This window comes from Semicossyphus pulcher, unplaced genomic scaffold (genome assembly GCF_022749685.1).
Source record: "Semicossyphus pulcher isolate SPU_LCO1_2020_fin unplaced genomic scaffold, fSemPul1.0.p SCAF_4, whole genome shotgun sequence".
Taxonomy (NCBI): Eukaryota; Metazoa; Chordata; class Actinopteri; order Labriformes; family Labridae; genus Semicossyphus; species Semicossyphus pulcher.
The window spans coordinates 12,011,079-12,022,374 of NW_027211715.1; the positions used below are offsets into that span (position 1 = coordinate 12,011,079).

Consider the following 11,296-nt stretch of genomic DNA (forward strand, 5'->3'; position numbering starts at 1 on the left):
CAACCAGTGTACACAGAATATTACATAGTATCATTGTGTTATTATGCTTACTGTTGTCTGTATTCATATAGAGATATGATGTACTACATTGTGCAATAAACAGTCCAACTATTTTATGTACAGTAGGCTGTATACTGTACATTATATATATCATTGTGCAGCATAATATATATATAAGTATAATATAAGGTAAAATGTAGTAATGTGGTAAATCAGTATATAAGTCCAGCACAGTAAAGCCATAAATCTCTGAATAAGAGATGTAGTACAGTAAAAGTTGTATGCATAAGTGTTCATACAAAAGTACAGAATAATATGATAAAATATAAAATTGTAATATAACACATTATGATACAAAAGTAATAATGTCACAAAAATAGACTATTATAAAAACACACAAGTCTTACATTTCAGTGCAACCTTACAATTCGCAACAGACATCAGAAGATCATACACTTTCCCTGAACTTAGATCTGTGCAGTGTGATATGCAGCTTTTGGAAACTGTGTTTACTGCAACATGAACTTAGTTGCACATTTTTGAAGCAATCTGTGTTTTCATAATGGCAGAGAAAAGCCAGAAAAGTCTTCTTTTAGTTTAACGAGCCAGACAAAGGTTACAGGAGGAGTTAAAACAAGATAAGAAAACCTTGACATGTTCTACAAAATGAGCTTGCATGTCTACATGGCTGGATTTCTCCCACTCTTGAAGTAATACTCTATGTATACTCATCATAAATATATGATTGCTAACCTACAGTTCAACCTTCGACAGTGATTCAGATCTTAAGCTATAGTATAGATTTATGTTTAGGTTCATTTGCCAGTCTTTTATTTTGCCATCAAAGATCTGTTTGTTTGTTTATTTAATTAATTGTTAAGGTAATTAATATAAACAATACCAATATTTTTTTTTAAAAACTAAAGTAAAACTAATCATAGTTATATTTTTATGATTATCAAAGCATAAGTCAAAGAGTTTTCCTTTTTTAGCCATAGTCACTTTTGGTCCTAGCAAACTATGAACAAACACATAATATATTAAGATATAAACAAGTGGCAATTTAAAGGATTAATGGGTTTGTTTAAAGGCAAATTGCTCTTTTGAATATACTAAAAACCACCGCAAAGAAGATAGTGATCATCGACAGGCTGTGGCATAGATGATGTTCAAGGTATGATGATGGATATGGCAGCACCTACATTAAGGATTAGGAATGTACTGGTATTTCTAAATGTTTTGAGGGTGTTATCCATCGTGAGAAAGAGATGATATATTTACTGAACTTGTATTAAAGTTAAAATGTATACAGTTACCAATAAGGAGATATGTAGAGTAGGCTAATTTTATGATTAATAATGAAACCACTTTATGATTAACTGAGGAGTGGCTGAATGACTAACAACAAATCACAACGAAAAATGCAAGCAGGAACATTTCTCTGGTGTTCCTCTTCCTAAAATAAACCTTTAGTGACCACTCTGGTGGTCATCGAGTTGAACATTTCTTTGCAATACATGAAAATTATATTGTTGTTGAAGAAATTCTCTGTACTACATACTTTACATTGTGGAACTACTCAGCAGAAATGCTCTGATATGGAAATGATGCACTGGTTGCATCTGAATATCAGGGCTAGTTCAAGGATTATACACATTACACACTTTGAGAGAGACAGAGAGTAATTAGTGACTTCATAGCACAAATCAACTTAAAAAGAGCCACCAGTATTTTTACTGAATAAATGTGACCTTGCTTGTTACTAATGGTGTCCCTCAGACAACCCTATGATAAGTATAGTTTATGCCAATAATGTACATTGGCATACCATTATGTACATTGAAGCCAGAAATTAAAGTTAATGTACCCCACTGAAGTGAATGTTTTTTTTATTGTGTTAAATAAAAAAATGTTTTGCTGAACTCGGTAGATCAAACCCTGTTCAGGTATCTTCATCTAGCTTGCATTATTTGTTTTCAACACAAGGGGGCGACACAACAGTTTGTGAGCCGGAAGCAGTTTTCTGTCCGCTGATACAATTTTGTTTTGGTCCTCCTCCTAGCTAAGCGTCTGTTTAGTGCTCTTCTGTTATTTTTATTTCTGCCATCACATTTTTCTGTGACAGCTAAAGGAAATGAAGAAGTTTTTCGATGACATTAAGAAAGACATTAAATTTAAATCTGCGGGACCTGGGAAGAAACTAACTGAGGAAGCAAGGTAAATAGCAAAACTTTTGTCAGATACTACAACCCTAGCGATATAGCTAACGTTAGCTGTCTCAGGTTTGCAGAATTGAGCTAGCAAATGGATAGCTGCTGGTCCTTATTGTCTGCTGAGTCGCCACTCGTATGTCGTAACTAAACCATATTAATCGATATTTATGGCGTTGAACAGGCCAACTAGTCTCCGCCGTTAGCAACAGTGCCGTTATATAATGAGCACAGCGAAAGGAGTCAGTTAGTCATTTAATCCCTGAACAAGCTTATTTAGCCAGTGCTCTAAGTAACTTAACTAAAGGGACTTTATTGATAAAACCGCCTAGCCACTCACTAGAAAATGTATATGTTTTAACTGACGTTTGAGTAGTGATTTCGTTATTATATCAGCCTTGCTGGGTAGCTCAATTGCACACCTCTAAAAATGTAAGGCTTTTCAACGGGAATTTGAGCCCCAACTTCAAGCCAAACCAGCTCTCCTAACATCGCTTTTCTGTCCCTATTACACTATAGTAAGAGACAAGAGGTTGTTCAGGGCAGCTCCAGTGCCAAGAACAATCGCCATGCTCCCAGTGAAGGAGCCGCGAGAGCTGGAGCTGCAGCCCTGGCCAGGATTGAACAGCATCAGCGGCCGAAGGTCCACACCTCTCAGGACGCCATCAGGAACCAGGGTGAGACAAACCACTCTCATCTACTATGTCCACACTGAAGTCAAACCACCTCCTCACATCAGTTTCATTTCTGTGAATAGTGGGACATGCATGCTTTGAGTAATGTTGATTTTCTACATATGACATTGATTTGTTATTGCATGCAGTCGTCATACGAGGTTTGGTGTTGTTAAGTCCGAATTCAGGTCAGCATTTTTGAGGATAATGGGGGGAGGCCTATTTGGGCTGTATTGTCTTTATTCTGATATGATAGGAAACTTATCACAAAACAGGTGTAACTACAATATATTACACTATTGTATGTAAGGCAATATATTGTGCCCTTTATTACTGCATGTTTCACAAGCTCTTGTTCTTTGTTTGTTCTTGCTAGTTCCTGTCTAAGTTTACTTTGTGAAGTAAAAGTTAAATAGTCAAATAACTACTGGGGGATTATGACACTACTATATAGCTTCATACTATTACATATTATAAATTAGGGGGGTTAAACACAATACAAACTGAGTCGCTGCCACAAATCCTTGGATGTAATCTATTTCATAAAACGCCACACAATGTTTTTGGGAATCGATGCTGTTCATGGTGGATTCATGTTGGGTCTTTCTTTAAATAATATAACAAAGAGTATGTTCTAGACCCGCTCTTTTTGTAAAGTATCTTGAGATATCTTTTGTTATGATTTGGTGCTATATAAGTAAAATATGATTGATTGAAATGATTGATATAGTATCACTAAACACAATATAGCTATATTTGATTATATTATAGTGTATCTATTTCCTTACACCCCACAACAACTACTGTACACCACTACTACATTTTTAGAACATTTTATTCGTGTCAATCCAGGGCTGTTTTATACTTTTTGAGTTAATTGTCTTATATGTTCGTGACCTTCCAGTGTATTTCATTTGGAAAATGGACAACAAACAATATAGTTATAATATTCTTCTCTTGAGGTTACGTAGTGACTATTTTTGTATCACTATTATTATAGCTGACTTGGGACAACAAGGATCACTGGCTGTTGCTTAAAAAACATTTTACACATGATTTGTTTTTTAACTTTGCAGGTGGTCAAAGTGTAAAAAAATTTTCTTAGCTGCTAGATGTTGTTTTGCTCTCTGTGATGTTTTTTGTCCAAAGTGATTGTGGTTGGTGTACTATAGTATTTACTAATCAAATAGTGTATATTTCTAGGTAATGTTAGCATATAGCATGTCTGTAAAGAGTACTTTCAGTCAACCTAATCATAGTGCAATGGTTTGTGTTAGAGTTTTATTAAACACTCTTAATGATCTGTTGATATGTTAAAGACAATTGTTTCTAATTAAGACATATGATTGATTAATTTTTTTTGTTTGCCTGTAGTTAAAAGAGAACTAGAGGCAGAGGCGGCGTCACTGGCTGAAAAAGAAAAGGCATCTGCAGCAGAGGTTTGTATACAGTGATTTGTTCGGTTGAATCAAATGGCACTAGAATTATATTTTGCACACAGTGATCAGTATTTAATCTGATATATTGGTGAATGATAACTCTCTCCAGGGATCCAAAGTACCAGTGAAGGATCCCGCCTGCCTGTCAGTGTCAGGTGTGTATTTCACCTGTCCGCTAACTGGAGCCACTTTAACTAAGAGTGAGAGGGAAGTACACATTAAAGAGGCCATTTTAATGGTACGTCTGAAGATATTGTCACTTGTTGTTTAAACTCAAATTAAAATGTGTTTTCAGTTCTTTGCTATGTAATTTAACTTGAATATGAGTGAATGTTACTGTACTCAGTACTGTTGACAAAACATGCTCTGTTTTCACTGTCAGCGGTTTGAGGAGGATGAAGTTGAGGCCTCTGTTATGATGGTCCACACATTTAACAAAGACAGAGAGAAAGTGAAGGCTGCTGTAGAGATCATAAGCAAGTAAGACACATGGCAATGCTTATTATTGATGGAAGGTTTTCTTCCATCAATAATGCTTACTTTCTCTTTACTTTTTTACTTGTTTGCCATTATTCACACATAGTTAAATATTTTCCTTCTTTTCTTCTACAGGTATGTGGACAATATATGTAAGAATCCCACAGAGGAGAAATACAGGAAGATTAAACTAAGCAACAAGGTGTTCCAGGTGTGTTTTTAGAATTAACATCAAACATTGATGAGATTTAATTATTTAACAAAAAGGCCTCCTCTTCATATAAGAGTAAGAAAAATCATTCCAAATTTTGATTTATTGCAGGACAAAGTTCATAGTGTGGAGGGTAGTAGAGAGTTCCTGCAGGCCCTGGGCTTCACAAGCATCATGCTTCCTGTAGAAGGTCAAGGTAAACTTATCCTAAACAAGTTCCATATTAACAGTGTTGGTGTCCGTGCACTGCACAGTTCAATAGTCTTTCACTTGATATATCATAGTCATAACATTTAAACTATCAATCTGGCAAACACAATTTTTAATTATCAGTTGCTTTTTACATTCTTCATTTATGTTGGCCTTTCCTTGAGATCAGAGGAGGAAGAGGAGTTCCTGGTGTTACTAGAGCACAGTCCCGATGCACTGGAGTTGATGAAGGAGAGGAGGGATCGTCTCCAGAGAGGAGAGCCAGTCAGAGCTCAGCTGGACAGGCAGCCTCAAGTGTTCAAATCTTCTCCCAACGCGCAACGCTTTGAGCTGCCACCAGAATTCTACAACTTGACAGCGGAGGAGCTCAAGAAGGAGCAACAGCAGAGGTACAGACTCCTTAGGTATAGATGGTTATAGGAGTCGGAACTACAGTGTTCCATCAGAAAACAGATTAAATTCAGAGATATTAAGCATAACTGACCTGATCTTAAGTGCATTTCACTGAAACAATGTCCTTTAGATGTCTAGACTGTGTATTGCAACACTTTTATAGTGAAGATGTGTCCTCTTTATGAGCAGTTGCAGTTTGCCATGATTGTTAACAGCCTGAAACATCTTCATTAATAACGTGTGGTACCGGACTCCCTTTACTCTTGCCTGGTTCAGTTTGCTCCCTGGGTGTGCTGTGCATGACACACATCTGTCTGTCCATCATCATTTAAGTGAACCTGCATGTCTTTTGTGTTTCCCAGGAGCGATTTGGTGGAGAAGAACGCCATGCTGCGTACGAAGGCCATGAGAGAGAAAGAGGAGCAGAGGGAGAGAAGGAAATACAACTACACCCTGCTCAGGATCAGACTGCCTGATGGAAACCTCCTACAAGGTTGACATGTCAACATGTTTTTTTGAATCATTTTAGAACCATACAAATTGAGGCAACAGCTGACCTAGGAATTGGTTTGTTGAAAGCCCTGCTAGAATGAGTCATTAAAGATAATGTTTCCCCCCCAGGTACCTTTTATGCGTGGGACCGGCTGCCTGTGCTGTTTGGGTTTGTACGGGAGTCCCTGGTGGACGGCTGGCAGCCCTTTGAGCTCATTGCTCCTGGAAGTCAGAAACTCCAAGAGTCTGAAGAAGTAGCTCTTGCAGAGTGTAACTTGGTGAGTTGAAACCAGAATCCTCTCATCCTCTCATAGAACTGGCCTACAGAGAGAAGTGTATCTAGATCACATTTTTTGTCCAAGGTTCATTTATTCTTCATTTTTATTTTGTTAACAAATCCCCCAGTAACAAGTGATAAAGCATGTTCCTCAGTGCCACGCGCACACACACACACACACACACACACACACACACACACACACACAATAGTGTAGTTGTTTTTTTTTACCAAAAACAACACTATTTTTTTTTTTAAATAAAAGTGTATGTTTAAGCTAGGTTTTATAGATAAGCGTCGTAAGTAGGAAAAAATAAGGTTAAAGGTATAATAAGTAGGATTTTTCCTTGTATTTTGTCAACAACACATTCAAACTGGTCCCCTCCTCCTGGGGTCCGTTTCAGAAAGCGGGTTTAGTGAAAACCCCGGGTTTGTTAACCCTGAAATGAGGGAACCTTGGGTTTGCTGTTTCAGAAAGAGAGGTAACTTCAACTCTGAGTTGGTTACTATGGTAACTGTGTATGTGAATCTAACCTGGTCGGGTGCAGGTTTTCTTCAGGAAAGAGTTTCGCTCTGTCTCCTCCCTCTAGAATATAAAACCCTCATTTGACTTCCTCATTCATTCAGCCCGTCTCACCCGTGTGTTTGAGCGGTTACAAATGAAAAACAAAAAACGTTGCGTCTCTGTGCTGCTCTGACCCCTTTGCAAAAGTCTTATAATTATGATAAAAAAATCAAAAGACAAATCTGTGTCAAAGTCATCATTTTTAGATTTTCCACCACGACTGCCGAGAGCACTCAAATAAGACGCTGTGAATTATTGGAATTTTTTTTTTTTTTAAACTAACACAATTCAGTTTAATCAACATAAATTATAATGTATGTGAAGTCAGCATCATGTTAGGGATAAAGCTAATGCACATTAAAACAGCCACTGAATGATATTTAATTTGTTTAATATTTAAAATATGATTGAAGTGAGGTTCAGCCATGAGCCTGTTCTGCCTGAGCCGCACCTTTGAACCTTTGTTTTTAGCTGCTTCCATGTACGTTTTTCTCCCGCTGGATTGCTCCTAAATTAATATACATTTTAGCTTCCGGTCGTGATTAAGTATTAAATAAATAGACCAGTTAAACTTGCGCATTTACTCGAGCAGCAGTTTCTTCCCATGCCGCTTCTCTCTCTTTTGCAGCTGCAGCCGTGTTACTTTATTTTTCTAAAAACATGCTCATATTTGCTGAACGTCCGCATGAGGATTTCGAGCTCCACTGGTGTGACGTAGGAGGACCTCTTTTTGTGTGCCGTTGCCATGGTGAATCGTGGTATCGGGGCTACATTAAAGCTGGCTTTTTATAGTCAGCGTGCACGCCCTTAACTCCGGCTGAACCTACTCAGAGTTGATTGAACTAACTCTGATCAGCTGTCCTGAAACCAAAAAGCCAGCAAATTTTAACTCGGAGTAAGTCAAACCACAGACCAGGGTTAGACCGAGGGTTTGTTGAACCTTCTTTCTGAAACTGACCCCTGGTTTGAGGTACCTACCTCTTTCTCCATGTTCACCGGTCTGAATGGGGCCCAGTTGCTAATTTGAACCACTCCCACACGCACCAATACGCTGGGATTGGCTCAGGGAACCACAACAGCGCCCTTCCTGAAAACGTCCTGTGCAAAGCAAAACAACAGAATAGATGCAGAGGGAAGGGTCTCACAAGGGTCTGCACACACACACTCACCAACACACATGTATAGAGGCCCATAAGTGATGATTTTTTATTTATATTATATTTGTCTGTATTTTATTTTTCTAGGAAAATCATACTTATTATATTACTTTAAAGAGCCACAGACATATCAGGGAAGTATTGAGACATGAACTTAAACCATGTTGGTTTGGATCTTTGCATTTCATTCAGGATTTGTTGACAAAAAGAAAAATACATGTTACATAATGCCAGATATATACTTGATACATAATTCATTGAGTGAACAATCCTAACTTTTGTTGTTTTCCCCTTCTTTGGTTATGTTGGGCTGTGGTAACATTGGCAGACTGTTATTATTTTGCTGATTGTATCAATAAACTAAACAACCTTTTTACGGTTCTATCAACAATATAAATGTTTAGTTGCAGTCCCATTACAAACTGAGGTGTCATCTGTCATAAAATCCAGTATTTTTAGATTTCTGCAGTCACCATCTAACTGTGCCTGTATGTTTTCCCTCAGGTCCCTGCAGCTCTGCTCACATTTGCCTGGGATGCAGCTGTGCAGGCAGATATTGCTGCTGCAGGTGGAAAGAGCCCCGCTCTCCTGAAGCCCGAGCTGCTGGAAACCATTCGGACCCTGAGCTGAGCACACTATCTGCCCCTTAACATCCCTGCTATCTCCTCCCTAGCACTGCTGGGATGGAACTGCTCCTTACAAATGACTAGCGATAAGTTTATTTTTACAAATTGTAACTTCAGTCAGTAGCAGTGCACCCTAATGTGCTTGTTTTGCTGAGCCTACCCTTCTCTCTCCATGACGGGGATAATGTCACACTACAGACTGTCTCAGCAGCGCATTGTGTTGAAGGAAGCTACTCACAGATATATGGAAGGAGAGAACAGTGGTAAAGTGTTGTGTTTTTGTTGCATCCTGAGTGAATGTACATGCTGTGTTGTAAACAGACTGTGGCAGCAGTCCTCTGTGCTCTACCCGACAGTCGACCAGTCAGGTATACTTCACGTGGCATGTTGAGAGACCATGTTTTAACTGTGTTAGCTCTGCCTCCCCTTCTTTGAAGTCTGTTGTAATAACTGTTTACACCTCTGGCTGTACAGGCATGTAGAAGAAAACCAAGTAAAGTAGTGAAGCCATGTAATTGTGGTTAGATCATGTTGCTGGCTTGTATTGAATATCTCAGTACCGAGCTGCTTTACTTTTAAAGTTGCTGGTTGCCTGTGAAGTTCAAACAGTATTTTGTCTGTAAACTGATGGTTGTCCGGTCTGATATGAGTCTGGCTTGCCCGTTTGTCCTCTGCTCTGCAGTGGCTTTGCACTCCTTGGTGTTGCACAACAGACGTCTCTGGTTGCTTCGATAATTTAAACGGCAAATTTGATTATATTTTTATGTGTATTAGCATAAGCCCAAATCTTCAACCATAAATCAAAAGTGTTTTCTTCATAATTTGGCTTAAAATTCACACATTTACAAATAAGGTCTCCTTAAGGGTCAGCTGTGTGCTAACGGTGTGATGGAGATTCTTATACCAAAATATGGTCTTGTATTTTACCAGGTTGAAGCACTTTTCAGCATCATTTAAACTTTAACACTGTAGGTGTAAGCGTAAGTGGTTTAATTGTCGAGGCTCACTGCAGAAGCTTCATGTATCCAATTTGCTCAAGCATGCAGGCAGGCATGAATTACATTTCTGTTGTTAAACTGGCAGCATGGACTTGTATTTGTTTTTGTCAACCACATTACCTTGATATAAAATTGGTCTTTATTTCAAACATGGTAGGATTATATAAAAGTGCAGTTTATAGCACCTACCAGCCCCACTAAAATCCACTAAGAATTCAAAGTTGAGAAATAGACTAAAGCTAATGTTTACCCCCAAAGTATGTTGAATGTTTTTGATCCACTCTCTCCTTTGAATCATTTCATTGAAGGTTAATACATTTATTTTGGTAGTTTTTCTGTACATTGATATATACCAGGTAAATCTGTAAACGCTAATTAAAGTGTCTCCTTAAGTTGGTTGGTTAAGATGACAACAACCTACCTCCCATTGCTCGTCTGTCTGAAACATCCCAGGTCAATTTTGATATATATAGTGATATATATCTGCACAACAAGCATTCAACAGAAATAGATTGAAACGGTCTACAGTTCTTTTACAGTAGAAATCACTGACACCATCTTAGACCTGTACTTGCACTCGAAAAACAGAACACATTATAACTGCTATAACAATCCCGGTATTTGTAAGATCAGGTCAGCTATAGGCAACATTTGTGCACTCCTCTGCTGTCATGTTCAGCCTATCCACCAGTTGCCCACAGGTATTAAATGGAAGGGTTTTTGTTTATCAGCAGTGTAACATTATTATAAGACGTAGTGAGCTGTTGTGATCAGTCCACATGTTCCAAGTTGTGTTCTGTTGCTTTTTAACCTGTAATAATCATCGCTTGCACTGCATTTTTTGTTTAATAAAAAGAATTATTAGACATATCCATGTTTAACTTCAGTCTGTACCTAAAGGGAAGCTGCTTTACAACTAAAAACTACACGACATATTTGTACAAGAACCATCGTAGTGCTGAATTTTAAAGTTTTGCAGTCCAGTGTTGGATATTTAGAAGTATATGAATTATTCTTTTTGGAAAAAACAGCTTTGTTACATGTATTTAAAAATTGAGGGCTCAGCGCTCTACCACAGCTGCTTTTCTACATCAATTGTTAATCAAAACACAATATCCTGGATCTAAATGGTATTAGACAGTACCGTTTAAAGTTGTTCACTTGTTCTAATAAGAGTGACTCAACAGCAGATATAATTTCTTGTGTACCAGTAATTACAAAAAGGCAACAAGAATAGACCTCTGAAGTTGGGTTGAAAATGTGTAAAAGTGTAACTCCACTCAAACAAATTTGCAGCCAATTATATTCCAGAGATCAATATAATCAAGGTGTGATGGCACTGTTGTCTCCATGCAGTGAGGAGAATAATTGCAACAAAGCTTCGTTTTACTCCTACTTATTTCCTGGAGAGAACTATGCAACGTGGAGCTAACTGAAAAAGAAATGTTCAGCTCATTAATTTAAATCAATTGCTGCTGTATACTTGAGTATTTTTCTCACACAGGTCAACAGAAAATCTAAAAAACATGTATTTTTCCTTTAGGCCAGCACACAATTTAGTAATAAT

The 11,296-nt window shown here is 37.9% G+C and overlaps 1 protein-coding gene across 1 annotated transcript; it reads left to right on the forward strand.

Annotated features, from left to right (window-relative positions):
• The first annotated feature begins 2,078 nt into the window (after nucleotides 1-2,078).
• On the forward strand, nucleotides 2,079-10,599 carry ubxn6 (UBX domain protein 6). The gene is made up of 11 exons (XM_069679592.1): nucleotides 2,079-2,217; nucleotides 2,730-2,887; nucleotides 4,259-4,323; nucleotides 4,433-4,561; nucleotides 4,706-4,803; nucleotides 4,936-5,011; nucleotides 5,123-5,207; nucleotides 5,391-5,610; nucleotides 5,977-6,107; nucleotides 6,236-6,384; nucleotides 8,610-10,599. Exons 1-11 carry the CDS (start codon nucleotides 2,135-2,137, stop codon nucleotides 8,733-8,735), a joined length of 1,320 nt encoding a protein of 439 aa, XP_069535693.1. The 5' UTR covers nucleotides 2,079-2,134; the 3' UTR covers nucleotides 8,736-10,599.
• Nucleotides 10,600-11,296: the final 697 nt, after the last annotated feature.